At 59.0% G+C, this 15,742-nt stretch overlaps 1 protein-coding gene across 4 annotated transcripts; it reads right to left on the reverse strand.

Annotated features, from left to right (window-relative positions):
* Positions 1–44: 44 nt before the first annotated feature.
* Positions 45–12,347, reverse strand: Ccdc27 (coiled-coil domain containing 27). Of its 4 annotated transcripts, none has more exons than XM_005404140.2 (12): positions 12,151–12,347; positions 11,695–11,821; positions 10,713–10,796; positions 9,949–10,085; positions 6,223–6,402; positions 5,636–5,725; positions 4,972–5,341; positions 4,767–4,897; positions 4,266–4,343; positions 3,768–3,980; positions 2,241–2,345; positions 45–238 (listed from the first exon to the last, which is right to left on the reverse strand). In XM_005404140.2, the coding sequence occupies exons 1-12, from the start codon at positions 12,328–12,330 to the stop codon at positions 119–121; spliced, it is 1,815 nt and encodes a 604-aa protein (XP_005404197.1). In that variant the 5' UTR covers positions 12,331–12,347; the 3' UTR covers positions 45–118. The 4 variants fall into 4 exon arrangements, 3 of the variants coding, with proteins under 3 accessions (XP_005404197.1, XP_013359652.1, XP_013359653.1); XM_013504198.1 differs by having other exon boundaries at positions 3,693–3,980; XR_001231107.1 differs by lacking the exon at positions 45–238 and adding an exon at positions 3,477–3,553 and having other exon boundaries at positions 2,261–2,345; positions 3,693–3,980.
* Between the last annotated feature and the right edge of the window lie 3,395 nt (positions 12,348–15,742).

Genomic DNA, 15,742 nt, shown 5'->3' on the forward strand with positions numbered 1-15,742 from the left:
TGCGCATGCCCCGGCCTGGGTGCCGGGGAAGGAAAAAGCCAGGCTGAGACACACCAGGGTTTACTGTCCTGTCAGACATGGGGAGCCTGCCCCTGCGGGCCCACATCTGGCCACTGGCCTACTTGGGCAGCGTCTTCTTGGACTTGCTGGGCAGGATCTCCACCTGCTGCGGAGGGGGCACCTTGACCCCAGTCTGCTTCAGCTGTTGGTAGTAGTCATTCCTCTCTGAGATGACCCTCTGCGGGAGAAAGCCCGTGGGTGGCCCGCCCAGCCCCTAAAGGCAGGATCAGATAGCAGGCACTGGGGGTGTGGAGCGAAAACCAGCTAGGGCAGGAGACACCCTCCGCCCAGCTCTCCCACTTCAACATCTGCTCTTGGGGTTAAAAGCTGCCGCTCCTGCAGCTGAAGAGCGGGACAACAAACCGCAGTCCCCAGAGGGGAAAAGTCCTCAGAAGGGCGCCGACACAGGTGGGCACCTGAGTGCCCTCAGCAGTGAAGCCCTGGGCATCGGGGAAGGAACATGTGCAGAGCCCCAAGCGTTAGCAGGAGTGCATCCACCACACCCCACACAGGGCCACTCTGAGCGCCTTTGCTTTCACTCAACAGCGGCCTTTGCAGTCCAGCTCTAGTGCTCTCTTCTGACTCTTTGTTGCCAACACAAAGAACCTGGATCAATGCCAGGTGTGGTGGTGCATTCCTGTAATGCCAGCACTCGAGAGGCTGAGGCAGGAGGATTGCCGAGAGTTCAAGGCCAGCCTGGACTACATAGTGAGTTCAAGACCAGCCTGAACTATATCGAGAGATGATGCCATCTCAAAACAAACAAACATCAGCAAAGAACCTAGATCAGAGGTCCAGGAGCCCCTGGCCTGCCCCGAGGGCTCCCTGCAGCAGTGGGTGCTGGTGAAGGGAGCAAACAGAACACACAGGCGCCATGCCAGGACAGACGGGAAGGTTTTCCAGTTTCTAAGTGCAAACTGTGAGTCTGCACTCCTTTCCAAGAGAAACCCGCGGCAGATAAATTGGACTGTCCTCTACAGCAAAAAGGCACAAAAAGGAACAGCTGAAGAAATTCAGAAGAACAGAGCGAGCGGTCGCGTTCCAGAGGGCTGTCACGGGTGCGTCTCCTGCTGATATAATGGCCAAGAGGAGTCAGAAACCAGACACTAGAAAGGCCCAAAGACAGCAAGCGCCCGGGGCTGCCAAGCAAGCATCTAAACAGACCGCAGTGACTGCTGCCGAGCCCCCCAAAGGCAGCGCCCACGCACAAGATCGGGAACCTGTGAAAGTTTCTGCTCCCAGAGCTGGTAGAAAGCACTTAATGGACAGATCAGACTTTTAAATAAAAACCTGTAATTCTAAAAACAAAAAACCAAGAAGGAGGAGCTGAGCCTCGGGGCTTTGCTACTCCTGTGGAGTCCTGACTCCACTGGTCCCCGCCACGGAAGTAAAGCCACGTCGGGCAGGGCTGTGGCTCCCTGAAGCTCTTCCAGCCCACCTCCCCATTCCTCTTAGGGAGGCAAGGAGCTCAGACTCCAGAGACAGGAGCAGTCTCACCTGTCCTGCTTCTCTCACCCACTGGGATCCAAGAAGCACAGACCCCAGTACCCTCCCTGTGCCGCTGCACCCCATCCTCTCCCCCACCGACAGGAAGAGGCCACAGACCCCTCCCACTGTCCCCACTCTACGGGAAGTAGACTGACTGGGCCCCAGGGACTCATGGGTGCCTGCGGCTCTAAGTCAGACCTGGGGGAGGAGGCCTGGCCCCTGGGAGCAGAGCAGCTGCTGGTGAGAAGCAGCCCCACCCTGCCCTGCAGATAGGCACCCCCTTCCTTGTTACCAGGAGCCCTAGCTCAAAGAGGTGGAGGAGCAGAGCGGCCAGCCCTCACCCCCACGCTCAGTGGGTGGTGACTACTTGGGCCATGGCACCCTGCTGCCTCAGGGAGGCCTGTGAGGAGCCCGCCTGCCCGGGACTCAGTGGAGCAGTCGGTACAGGCCTGGCTTAGCCATGGGTTAGGGTTAGGCTTAGGGTCAAGGTCACTCAGTACCCCTCCTTTCAGCCGAGAGCTGCGCAGATGCCCTAACTCTAAGTCACAGCCACCCCTAGGGATGGTCCTGGGGTCACGGTGCATGGGTGTCACTGCCAGCGTGGGGACAAGGCCCCCTGAATTCAGCCCAGTACTCCCGCCTGCCCCCCAGCTGCCGGTCCCTGGATTGGGAGGCAACCAGCCTGGATGTACCTGCAGGGCTTCCAGAATGTCACTGTCAGAGATCTCTGTGGCCAGCGCCTTCACCCCCGTGACGCTGAAGGCCGCCTGGATGATCCTGCTCCTCAGCCGCTCCAGCTGCGGGCAGAGGAGCGACGCAGTCACCCCAGGGCGACGCCACGTTGGCGCCATGTGCAGGGCCCGAGGGCCCAGAAGGAACATCCTGGCCTTGCCCGTCATGGCCTTAGGACTGGACAGGGGCCCAAGAGGTGGAATCTCCTGGGCGCCTGGGCGCTGGGAAGTGGGGACGACACCCAGCTGGTGGGAGGCCCTCCACGACCGACTCCTCGCCTGTCTGTAAGCTGGAAAAGCACAACCGCACATGGTTTAAGACCAACGGAGGGAAGCTGCACGCGACCCAGGCCACTGTCCTCGCCCTCGAGCTCTGCAGACACACTGCAGGTGGGGAGCTCGGCTGGCCCTGGGTTTTGTCCTTGAACATTGGTTGGCAGAACCCCACCCATGGGCTCCTGGCCCTCCCTCTTCATGACCCAGGGCACCGTGCTGTACCCCGGGAGGACTCGCAAAGCCCTTGGGAGTGTGTGGTTGAGGTTTGCCAGTCTGCTCCCACCTGGGCAAGCTCATCGCCACTGTGAAACCACAGGGCACCCCTCCACCCCACAGCCAGGGGCCCTAGACAGGTCCCCCATCCCAGGCACCCCACCAACTCCTTGCCCTTCCACATCCAGGGCTCCGAGTGCAGAGGTGCCCAGGGAGCCCACACGGGGACCTGGTGCCGCCAGGGGCCCCACAATGCTGTTTTGCCTGTTGGGCAGGTTTAAGGGACAGTCACATCCCTGGACTTGACTGAAGAGGAGTCCTTTCCTCCCCAGGACGTATTAGGTGACCAATGCTTCCCAAGCACCATGCTCCGTGCCAGCAGTGTGGAGAAAATGAGGGGCTTGGCCTATGCACCAGCAGAGGTGGGCCCTAGGGTGCCCAGCCTGGGTCCCTACACTCCCCAATCAGCACCAAATCCTCAAGTCCCCATCTCAGTCTGCAAGGACAGTAACACAGCAGAGATCACTGCAGGGACAGGGAGGAAAGCAGAGCCCTGGGCCCTTCCTCTGCCCATTAAAAGCACGACCTGTGTTTTCTCCTGTGGCAGTGGGGCCCTGAAAGCCATTTTTGCTGTGTGACTTAACCCTTGCCCTGCAGACGCCCGATTGGTGACTACAAGCAGAACCAAGTTTGCCTTCCGATTTGTACCCTTGGTTGCTGTGAGATGTGGGTCACTCTCCTCGGAGCTCTGCATACAGCAATGTTCATCTTTAGGGAGTATCTGTCTGGAAGTGGGCAATTCAAGGTTGCTCAGTCCTGAATTTACATAATCTCACCCCTTCCAGGCTGACAACACCGGGGTGGGCAAGTTCCACCTGTGCCAGGGAAGTTCCCAGCCTCTGCCCTAAACCCTCTTGTCCTGACCTGCTCTAAAGATTTCAGAACTGTGACGCCAGGCCGAGAAAAGGATCCAGCGGACCCCAGTGGCGCCGGGCATACCCGGGCCTGGGCGCTCTCCAGGGCCACGCGGGCCTGCTGCTCTGACTGTTGGACGGCCTCGTTCCTGCTCCGCACGTCCTCCTGCAGCTGCTTCCACCGCTGCACGTGCTCCTGCTCCAGGCTGAGCTGCGCCTGCAGCTCGCTGACCTTGGAGATCATCTCCGCAATGGTGAGGTCCCGCTTGGCGAGCTCGCTCTCCAGGTCTGACACGCGCTGGCGGGGACAGGAGAGGGTCCGTTTGGCCCCTGCTGCCCCTGTGTGCCCCCCACCACATTTCCCACACGGCTGGGCTCCTCGGTCGGGCCCAACCGGACATGACTTGGCAGGGGCCCCTTGCGCTTGGTGCAGACCCAGGATGAGCTGAGTGGGGCGTGCTGGAAGTCAGAGGCCCCCAGCTCTGCTGCGCTGCAGAGCCTGCCTCCTCCGCCAGTTCCTCCATCCCGAGCGGCAGCAGGGACTGTGACCCGCAACGGCCCTCAGCACCACCCTGGCTGTCACCTGGCGGAGGTCGAGGTTGTCCTTCTCAATGTGCCCCATCATCTCCAGGTGCTTCTTGTCTTCCCGGAGCCTGGAGAACTGGGAGGCAGACAAGGTCGGAGAGAGCAGAGTGACCGCCATGCCTGGCCCCTGCCCTGCAGCTTTGCTGTGGATGCTGTGGGGTTTCCACCGGAGCGTGGGGAGAAGAGCCCCGGAACCTCCCCGCAGCTGGGAAGCAGAGGGTTAATGGAGGCTGGTGTTGCTGCCCTAGGCCAGCTGGAGAGACAGAGGACCACAGCCCAGCTCACACTGGAGCCTGCACAGGGCCAGGGACATTTGGGAAGTGGCCCAGGGCTTTGTGGCCCGGAGACAGGAAGAGAGAGAGCAGGGCCAGGCCCTGCAGCCTGGCAGGGATCAAGGCTCGCCTATCAGCCGCCGTGCAGCTGCCCTGAGCCCAGGTCCGCATCAGGAGGCTGGGGCTGCAGGGGCTATGGGGACCAGGGGGTGTGCTGGACCAGGCACCTTGTCGGACATGGCCTGCAGCTGCTGCTTCCGCTCACGGAGCTCCTTCTGCAGGGCCTCGTTTTCCATGACGACCTTCCCCATCTGGGACTCTTGGTAAGCCAGCTGCCGCTGCAAGGACCCCGTGGTTCCTGCGGGAGCGATGGAGGAGGAGGGAGGGGCTGGCTGTGCTGCGGTTGCCCACCCCTCCTCCGCGCTTGCCTACCTACGGCGAGGCAGTATCCGATCCGCGTGGCGTCCAGCTCGCTGTGGAACTCCAGCATCAGGCGCTCGTACTCCTCCAGCTGGGCCAGGAGCTCGTCCTCAAAGGACTCGGTCATCGAGAAGCCCCGTCCCCAGGAGCTGTCCCCTTCCTGGGTCAGGTCCTCCTCCTCGTCGTCCTCCTCCAACTCCTTCCCCCGCTCCTCGTCTGCTGCGGCCTCCTCCTGCACGATCCCCGCTCTGCCGGCACTGTCCCTTGCTCCGCCGTCCCCGGCCACCTTGGGCTCTGCACCGGGGGCCTGGTCCTCCTCACCACCACCCAGCTGCAGGGACAGCTCCCTGCTGAACTCGGCCTGGGTGTCCTCTTCTTGTGGCTGGAGAGGGGAAAAGGGGGCTGGGCAGGGAGGTGGGTGTCCTCGGAGCGGGAGGCCTAGAGGGCACCTTGTTCGGGCTGTGGAGTCCAGAGTGAAGGGACTCCCCACCCCAGCACGGCATGGACACCCTTGGGGTCAGGCTGACCCAGCTCTCACCTGCACTTGGCAGGGCCACCCCAGATCAGGCCTACAGTGGGGACTGTGGACTGACCCCCTGCAAACTCCTGGAGAGGAGCCCAGGGCAGCTGGGTGGCTTCGGCCCAGAGCTGCCCACGATGTTCCCCCGGGCCACACCTGCTCAGGGAGCTGCAGGTCCTCCTGCTCCATGTGGGGCTTCAGGAAGCTCAGCCTCCCCAGTGCCAGCCCATCCTCCAAGGGCGACTCCTGTGGGATGCCAGACCCGGCTGGGATCTGCCTCCTGGAAGGGGCGGTGGCCCCTCGGGTCCAGGTGGGGAGGCCGGGAAGAGCGGGATGGGGTCTGCCGGAAGGAACAGCCCCGTGAGTGGCCTCAGGGTGGGCATGCTCATCCGGATGTGTCCAGGGGTGCCAGCCACAGACAAGCACACAGGGCATGTCACGGAGGGGCGCTCTGCCCACACCGCCGTCCACAGTCTTGGACAGGGGTGGGGACCCTGAGTATCTATCGGGTCGTGGGTGTCCAGGGCGCCTGTCCCTGCCCTCAAGCCCCCTCCCTGCCCCTACTTCGTGTCTGTGTAGCACAGGCTGTGCCCCACGTGTGGAAGAAAGATCAGGAGCTCGACAGCCCCTCCTCCCTATAGCGGGACTCCGGGGCCAGGGGTTCACGACCGGCTCGGGGTGCCCGGCTGCCCACAGCACAGCCTGGGAACCCACAGGCCTGGCGTGGGAGGCCTTCGGCTCACCCTCCGGGACGGGAATGGCGATGTCTCGAGGCCCTTGCTCCGCAGGATGCATTTCAGCTGCTTCCGCAGGGCCTCCATCTCCCGCTGCAGCGCCAGGATCTCCTGGTCTTTCTCCTGCAGCTTCCCCTCTAGCTCTGAGAAGCGCCGGACCTCTTCTCCCAGCACCAGCAGGGAGCGCTCCTGGCAAGAAAACCCGGCAGCCCGGGCGTGGCACCGCCAGACCCCGCCCCCTTCCACCCCCACCCCCCACTGCCACCTCCCTGTCCCTGTCCCAGTCTGTCCCTCTCCTGCAGACAAAGCCCTGGCCCCCTGTTGCCACTGCTGTAACTTAACAGAAACTAAAAGAATTTGTCATCAGCAGATCTGAGCTTGGAGAAATAACAGGAAATTCTCCAGGCCGGAGGAAAATAACCCCAGGCAGGATATGCCAGAAGGAAAGATGGCTAGGAACCCCACCACCACCACCACCTGGTAAAAACATTTGCAAACAAAGTAAAGGATTCTGTTTGGCTCACAGGCCCAGAATAAATCACAAGGGAACCTGGGACACCTTTAGGACTGAATGAGAGTGAGCATTCGGCTCTAGCAGGACCTGCGGGGTGCGGCGAAGGCTGTGATCAAAGCCAAATTTGTAACCTTAAGATGCATCTAAGCATCCCGAAAGAATTAATGACATCATATTACAGTGATCCAGGCACATCCACATTTACTGGAAGCAGCCTGTGTCCATCAGCAGATGAATGGATAAAGAAAATATGGCATTTCCACACCGTGGAGCACTATGCTGCCATAAAGAAGGATACACGTGAGACATTCATAGGAAAACAGATGCACCTTGAGACTATAATGTTAAGTGCAATACATCAGACACACAAGCTCCAATAGTGCATGGTTTTTCTCATATTAGATACCCAAGGTATAGGGGCTGGGGATTTGGCTCAGCGGCACAGCGCCTGCCTGGCAAGCACAAGGTCATGAGTTCAATTCCTGGTACCAGGGAGAACAAAAAAAAAAAGAAACCCAAGGTATAAATAAAGAATAAACTACAAAGTAAACAATAGGAAGTAGGGAGACGGAGCTTTGTTAAGCGGGACAGGGGTTCAAGAGATGAAGGGAGGGGGAGGGGAGGGAAAGGGGTGAAAGGAATAAAGCTGTGTTGGGTGCGCACAGACCCCACACCAGCCCTGGACTGCATGCTGGGAGCACACACTGAGGAGACCTGTGAAATGGGAAGCGGTGATGTCAGTAGCCAGACAAGAATTCAGAAACAGAACCGCGAATTAGGCCTAAAGGAAGCAGAAGGGAAGGGACAGGAAGCTGGATGCTAAAGGTATAGGGAGGAAGACAGGAGAGGCAGACCTGGCGGCACTACAACCGTGGAACGTTTGTTTCTTTGTTTTTTGGTTTTGTTTTGTTTTTTGAGACAGGGTCTCACTATGTAGCCCAGGCTGGCCTTGAATTGGCAGCAACTCTCCTGCCTCAGCCCCCAGAGTGCTGGGATGACAGACGTGTGCCACCACACCTGGCATAACAGTGTAACATGTGGGAAGTCTAAAGGGTGTGCGGATGTTGTTGGCTCTGTTTTCACAAGTTTTCTTTGTGTCCTAACTAAGAAATTAAAGGGGAAAAGGAAGAATGCAGAAATCACTGCATTTGTTCCCCTCTGTGGTGACTTTGTCACATGCACAGGCCCCAGAGTCGTCGGTGACGGCTGGTTTCTCCTGGGGCGGCTGCGTCTACAGCCGCCAGCTTGGTAACGCGGTGGAGGATTCAGCCTGTGACAGCTCAGAGAGAAAGAATCCCGAGCGCCTGCGGACAGCCAGGCCTGCAGCCCTTCCCCAGGGGGTGCAGCCACACGGTCCAGGCAACCCTCGCCCCCTGCTCGGGTTAATGACAAGGGTGTGCCTTCCAGATCTGCCCTGTAATTACAACCTGGGCCGCTTCTCGGAAGGGAAGTCACCTGGGAAAGGAACGGGGCAGTTTCGAAATTAGGAAGTCTGCCGCCCCGCAGTTTCAGGACTAAAGGTCGACTGAGCACCACAGACCTAACCCAGGGGCAGATGAGGCCCAGAGGTGGAGACGCCCCCCGCCCCGACTGCTGCTCCCTGAACACCTGCCCCAAGCGCGCCCCACTCTCGGCCAGCGTTGCCTTGGCGCTGAACCTCGAGGGCTCGCTGCCGCTCTTGGTCGTTGACACCAAGGACCAGCTCAGGGGGCACAGGAGACCCCAGCAGTCACAGCCCTGAGCCTCTGGGGACCTACGGGACCCAGCCAAGCACAGCCCCCCGCGGACCCCACCAAGCGCCTGACATCTCATTCCTCACGTCCTTCCTTTTCCTCAAGGACTTCGCCAGCTTAAAAACAAGAATAAACGATACAGGAAACCAGCAGCACCAGCAGCAGGCCTGAGAAGGGGATGTAGAAGGGATGAACCTCTAGCAAGACCAGCGGGAGAAGCCAGAGTTAACACCACATGAAAGTGAGGCTACCCAGGGGTGGTGCACGCCTGTAATCCCAGCACTCCGGAGACTGAGGCAGGAGGATCGCTGCAAGTTCGAGGACAGCCTGGACTACAAAGTGAGCTCAAGGCCAGCCTGAACTGCAAAGGGAGACCCTGTCTCAAAAAGCCCCCCAAAAAAGAAAGTGAGGCCATTGAGGCCCAGGCAACAGGCGGGGAGGACAAGGTTCCTCAGGTCCACCCAGTGGGAAGCTGATGAAGCTGAAGATGTACACAAGAGACAGGTGTCCAAGAAATGCAGCACATCAACCCTAAATAAGAGGAAATTGGATGCCTGGCAAGCACGAGGTCCTGAGTTCAATTCCCTGGTACCAAAAAAAAAAAAAAAAAGAAAAGAAAAGAAAATTGGAGCTGTGTGGGGTGGCACACATCTGTCAACCCAGCAGGGAGACTGAGGCAGGAGGATCTCTGTAAGTTAGCTAGATTGTGCCATATAGTAAGTTCAAGGCCAGCCTGGAATACATTTATAGCAAGACCCTGTCTAGAAGGAAAGAAGGAAAGGAAGAAAGGAAGGAAGAAAGGAAGGAAGGAAGGAAGGAAGGAAGGAAGGAAGGAGGAAAGAAAGGCTCCTGTCTTGTGGAGGAATTGAATTTATAATCCTGAACCTCACTTAGGAGAAACTTCTGGGCACAGACAGCTTCACGGGTAAATTCTCCTAATTCAGTGGGGAAAGGACCCCGGTTGCCAAATTTCTTCCAGAGACCAGGAAAAAGAAAAGGGGGAGTGCCTGCCAGATTTTTACAAAAGGAGACCAGAGTGGCTTTGACACCAAGACCTGACCTCAGAATTATCAAACAGGTGAGCCATGAGCCAGGCTGTCACAGACACGCTGTTTGCAGAAAGGCTGGCGGCACAGCGAGTGGACTGAGTGTAGGGGCCGTTGTTCCCTTGCTCAGAATGCCTCCTCCACCGTGGGGCTCCGGCCCAAAAGCTATGCGAGGCTGAGGACTTTTTTGGTTGTTTTTAGAGACAGGGTCTCACCGGCCTCTAACTCACAGCGACCCTCCTGCCTCAGCCTCCCGAGTGCTGGGATGACAGGTGGGTGTGAGGCTGGAGGTTTAAATCCTGGTGAGTTTGGTGCCAGCTGAAGCTGCCACCATGGGTAGGAGGAGGGACAGCAAGGGTGCTCGTAGGGTTGTCTGTGCCATGGAGCCATCTCCGGGGGCCACCAGCAGCTGTGGGCAGCGCCTGTGAGCGCAGGGCAGTACCTTCTCGTGGATGACCGAGATGTACCAGGGCAGCCTCTGGCTGGGGACTGTGGAGCTGGACACAGGGCTCAGGGTCTGGGCCGAGCTCCTCCTCCTCAAGCTGAGCTCGCAGGCGCTCTTGCTGCCCAGGACTTGTCCTATTGGAGACACAGAAGCTGTCGGGCTCGGCAGCTTCTTCTGCGACACCCGGCCCCCGGCCAGCCCCTCTCAGAGGCCTCGTCTGCCCAGGCTTCTCCCGTCTCCGGCACCAAAGTCAGCGCTGTCTGGAGGAGCATCCTCGGAGGAGACAGCTCACAGCCAGCACACCTGGCCCAGGGCTGTGCCCAGGAAGGGACCGAGTGGTGACAGCTGGAGCCAGGCGCTCCAGGCAAGAGGGCCCCCGGGAGCTGCCCTGGCGTCCTGCAGCCTGTCCCTCCTCCACCCCTGGCGCCCCATCTTTGGATGAAGGATGAGGGAGGCTCACCCCCCACCTCCCCAAGCCCCAGGCAGGAGCACAGTCCCCACCGGCTCTGGGCAGCCTCAGCTGAAGGCAAGGAGGGACAGATCTGAGTGTGGACGTCCCGGTTGGCAAAGCAAGCCCGTTCACCAGCAGAGGCGTGATTCACGGGTCTCCCCGCTCAAGGAGATGCCATCGTGGGCATCTGGATAAAGGACCAAGGGCCGGCTGAGGGACACAGTCCTCAGCTGTCGTGCTGACACAGGCAGGAGCCTCTGTCCCAGGAATCCAAGTGGCCCTCTGGGGGGAAGTGGCCGGGCCTCCTCACCGTCCACGCTCCGGTCCGAGTCCTGCCGGCCCAGGAGCCAGTCCTCGACACCCAGCCTGGGCAGATCAATGGAGGACGCCGTATCTGCGGGGTGAGAGCGCCGAGGGGTGACCAAGGTGTCCCCTCCCCAAGCCCTTCGGAGATGGCCCTGTGATGTCACCCAGCTGCAAACACCGGCGGGCGGGTGCAGGGACGTGTCCGGGACACGTGGACTGAACAGTGGCCGAAATCCGAGTGCGGGCTCCATCCCCTGCCACGCCACTGAGTCCTGGGAACACACAGACCCCCCCACACCACACAGCCCCCACTCCAAGACCTCCGGAAGCTTGCACAGCCCCTCCTAGGGGAGGGGACAGCCCAAGCCCCCCGGGCAGGACCCTCAGGTCACCAGCATGAGGACAGCACTGTGCACGGGGACGTGGCTCTGACGCTGTCCCGGGGACCCCAAGCTCTCAGCTGCTCCTCTGAGCTCCAAGTTCTGTGTCAGCACACAGGCGCTCAGGTGAGAGGCCGCGGGGCTCCCGGTGGCTGTGAGCTACCAGGCCAGCCTTGGCCTTTCCCTCCCCGCTCCTCCAGCCAGCTGAGTCCACGGGCCCATGGGACCCTTGGAAAAGGAGAAGGCTGGGAGACAGCTGGGCTGGTGGCACACGCCTGTAATTTCAGCACTCTGGGAGGCTGAGGCAGGAGAACCCCAAGTTCAGTACCAGCCTGGGCAACTTAGCGAGACCTCATCTCAAAATTTAAAATAATAAATAAATAAACAAGTGGCTGCAGCTCGGGGCAAGGAGTTCAGTCCCTGGGACTGGGAAGAAGGACAGAGGGAGGAGGAGGAAGGGGGGGAGGGGGAGGGCAGCCGAGGCTGGAGACCAGCAGACTGGGAGGCGCTGTCTTCTTCCAGCCCTGCTGTGCCCGCTGGGTTTTGGAAGTGCAGCAGGCGGAGGTGTGGGGGCGGCGTCACAGCGACGCTGGCGGTGGCTCTTACCCAGGTGGGACACAGAGGTGGCCTTGGTGCAGAACTGAGGGCAGCCAGGCCGCGCGAAGAACGCCCTCCTCATCTCCTCCGTCTCCGCCTCAAAGCCCCTGAGGCTGGGGACAGCCGGGGACGCGTTCTGGAGAGCGGGAACAGGGGGCGGTGACCGACAGCTGAGACCCAGGAGCCCTCCCTGCAGGCCCGGACGCCCCAGCTCTGGCCCCAGGCCGCTCGGCCGAGGCCCCAGCATGGCGGGGAAGTCACCCTTCACCCTGAAGAAGTCTGGGGGCAGACAGGGCCTCTGGCCTCGGGGCTGGAGGCCAGCGAGAGCAAGTGGGAGCTGAGGTGTGCCTCAGGCAGGGGCAGTCCCTCCAGGATAAGCCGAGGCCTGCAGGAGTGTCCCCAGGAGCAGCTGCAGGCCTAGAGGCCTGGCCCCCTCGTCACACTGGAGGCGGGAGGAGGCCCTACCATCTTCCGGTAGCTGTTGGCCAGGGCGGACTTCCTGAGGCCGTGGCAAGCCTGGCGCAGCCTCTGTTCTGAGCTCCGGATATCCCTGCAAGCCACATTGTGCAGGGTGCACAGGCCCTGGGCGATTGGGTTCAGGGTCGTGCTGTGCCTCTCTGACCCGCTGGTCCGCTTCAGGAACATCGGGAAGGTGAGACCAAAGGACAGGGTGTGTTCCCCAGGGACAGCCTGGGGCCTCCACCTTGGACTCCAGGCCGGAGACCACCAGCTTCCACACTCCTGCGGGGGAGCTGGGGGCAGCGTGTGGCATCACAGATGTCTCCATAGAGACAGGGCCTGTCACCCCTCCCGAGCTTTCCACAACTAGGACAAGCAGCGGGGCAGGGAGGCTGTCCTCCTGGATCTCAGGAGGTCACCACACAGGCATGGCTCCAGGCCAGCAAGCTGTCAGCCTCTCTTCCAGGTTCACTGATTTTTCTTTTTAAAATCTTCATCCCCAGTTTTCCACCTTATTTAAAATCTGACACTGCCTGCAGTGACTTTGTTAGGAAACCATGAATATCCTTAGCCAATTTAAAAGTGTTTCTTAATTAACACCTGATTTTTGGGAGTGTGCTAGGTATCTAAGCCAGGACTCATGCATGCTAAAGGAGTGCTCTACCACTGAGCCACACACCCCAGCCCTGTGGTTCTGTTTTAAGAAATGGAGTTGGGGGCTGGCTGTTGTAGTGTGTGCCTGTAATCCCAGCTACTCAGGAGGCTGAGACAGGAGGGTTGCAAGTTTCAGCCCAGTCTGGGCAGGTTAACAAGACCCTGTTTCGGGGCTGGGGATTTAGCTCAGTGGCAAAAGCGCCTGCCTGGCAAGCACAAGGTCGTGAGTTCGGTTCCCGGTACCGGAGAAAAAACCAAAAAAAAAAAGAAAAAAAGACCCTGTTTCAAAATAAAATTCACAAGAGTGCTGGGGATGTAACTAGCACATAGAAGCTCATAGTACCACACCCAAGGCCCCGAGTTCAATCCCTACTGTAACATAAATAACCAGCGGAGACCACCAGGCTCGTGTAAAGGCAATGTAGGGTGGAATTCACTGTGCCTGGGTTCAGGCTGAGAGTGTGAGAGGACCTTCTGCCCTGAACAGAGAAGTGCGTCCCTTTTATAGGGTGGAGAGGGGGCAGGGGACACTAGGCAGAAAGATCTCAGTGAACATCTGTGGTTATAATTTTCCAGCATTCTTGCATCTCAGTGGGCAGAGTCCTTCCAAGTGTCCGCTGTAAATTTTTGTGAGCTCTTTATATATTCTAGATATTAGTCCCGTGTCTCAGCTGGTAACACTTTTCCCCCATAATGTAGGTTGTCTCCTCACTGTTGCTTGCTCCCTTTGCTGGGGGGAAGCTCTTTAATTTGCTATGATCCCATTTGTTGATTCTTCATGTAATTTCTTCTGCAGCTGGAGCTCTGTTCATAAAATCCTTGCCTACCTTCGCTCTTCAAGAGCTGTGCCTATTTTATCTTCCACCAGATTTAGCATTTAAGATCTTTGATCCATTTTGATTTTAGTTTAGCGCGTGCTGAGAGACATGAGTCTAGACTCGATCTTTGGCGTGTGACTATCCCATCTTCCCAGCACCCATAATTAAAGAGACTGTCTTTCCTCCCCTGCGCATTTTTGGCTTCTTTGTCAAAGATCGAATAACTGAATGTGTCCGGGACTGTGTCCACCTCTCCCATTGGTTCACGTGCCAGTTTCCGTGCCAGGTCCGTGCTGTTTTCATCACTGTAGCTTTGTGGTATAACTTGAAGTCTGGGATTGCTTTTGCTGTTCTGGGTCCATATGACTCTTAGGGTCGTTTGCTCTGTGAGGAGGGCGTTGGAGTTTTGATGGGGATCCACCTGGTCTCTGTGACAGTTTTGGTCGTCGGGCCATTTCGACTCCATCAGTTCTGCCTATCCGGGAAGGAGATGTCTTCCCATCTTCTGATCTCTCGCTCTTTTCTCAGTAGTTTTCGCTGCAGAGGTCTGTCGCTTCCTCAGCCTCCCCCATCCCCGGCGCCCCCCATTCTACTGCCCGTCTCTGAATCTGATGACTCTAGATGCCGCGGGGTTGGCCCACCTCCCAGGGCTGCCGTCCTGTCCATCCACGTGTGGCTCTGGCTTAAGGCGGAGTCACAGCCCATCACGTGGATGGCCCCACTGTTTATGCAGTGTCTGCGGCGGTCACTTCAGTGCCGCTGCCCTCTGTCCCTGTGAATTTGTCAAGGGCTGCTGTGAGCGTGGCGTGCGGGTCTCTGAGACTCCATTTGACCTTGGTGTGGGGTGTGGGGGCGCTGCGGCAGTCCTTGTCCAGGAGACTGGGGATAGAGGACAGAGCTCCGGGCAGGGTGTCCTCAAAGGTGCCCCTGCCTGGGGCAGGAAGGGAGTGCAGGAGGCTGCCCTGGAGAGTTGGCTGGGAAGCCGCACATCTGCCCTCAGCACGCGAGGCACAGCGCTCTGTGGCAGCCTGGGGCTGGGACCCTGGGGTGGCCCTGCACTGACATCGGTCTCTTCTGTCCCTCTGCCACACGCCTGCTCCTTCTCCAGGACAACGTGGCCTTGCCCTGGAGCGGCCAGTCCTCCAGCGAGCTCACCCAGGTCCTCCCACATGTCCACATCCTACATGGTCCCGGCTCCTCTGGGTCCTTTGCCCTTCGACAGGAGCAGCAGGGTCTCCTCTCTGGTGTCCCCAGCAAGCGTCCTGCCGGGGTGTGGAGCAGCATCGTCCTTTTTTTTTTTTTTTTGGTGGTACCAGGAATTGAACTCATGACCTCGCGCTTGCTAGGCAGGCGCTTGAGCCACTGAGCTATATCCCGGGCCCCTAAAGGTTTGGTAATTTCTTTCTTTCCTTTTTTTGGTACTGGGAATCAAATTCATGACCTTGTGTTTGCTAGTCAGGAGCTTAAGGGTTTTTTTTTTTTTTTTTTTTTGATACTGGGAATTGAACTCATTACCTCAGGCTTGCCAGGCAAGCACTTATACCGCTGAGCTATATCCCCAGCGAAGCAGCATCTTCCTGGGGGACCCGGTCGCACCGGCTCCCCTCCCCCTCGCCTGTGCTCTGCAGCGTCGGAGATTGCTCGAGCTGGTTCCGAGCTTTTCGGAGATGGCTCACCTCGGTGCTCGGTTGTTCCCTGCGGCTGTTCAGAAACGATGATTTTGTACACTGACTTTGTGCTCTGTGAGCTCGCCGGTCTCACTCACTGTGCCGGCTTTGTTTCAGATGTGCCTGATTTTCCATGTGGGTGGCTGTGCTGTCTGCAAAAGGCCACAGCTCGCTTTCCCTTTCATGCTCTTTCTTTCCAGCCTCTGACATCCTGGTCCTCCGTCCCGTGAGTGCGCAGCCCGCCCGGACGGAGCCTGGGGCAGGGTGATGCGTCGGTGGTCAGTGGTGCTGAAAGGGAGTCTGTTGCTGATGCCGGGCCTTTCTCCCTTTCCTCCCTCTCCCGCCTTCCCCTCTCCTGCTCCTTCCTCTCCCGCCCTCCCCTCTCCTGCTCCTCCCTCTCCCGCCTTCCCCTCTCCTGCTCCTCCCTCTCCCGCCCTCCCCTCTCCTGCTCCTCCCTCT

This window comes from Chinchilla lanigera, unplaced genomic scaffold (genome assembly GCF_000276665.1).
Source record: "Chinchilla lanigera isolate Chin_1 unplaced genomic scaffold, ChiLan1.0 scaffold00085, whole genome shotgun sequence".
Lineage (NCBI taxonomy): Eukaryota > Metazoa > Chordata > Mammalia > Rodentia > Chinchillidae > Chinchilla > Chinchilla lanigera.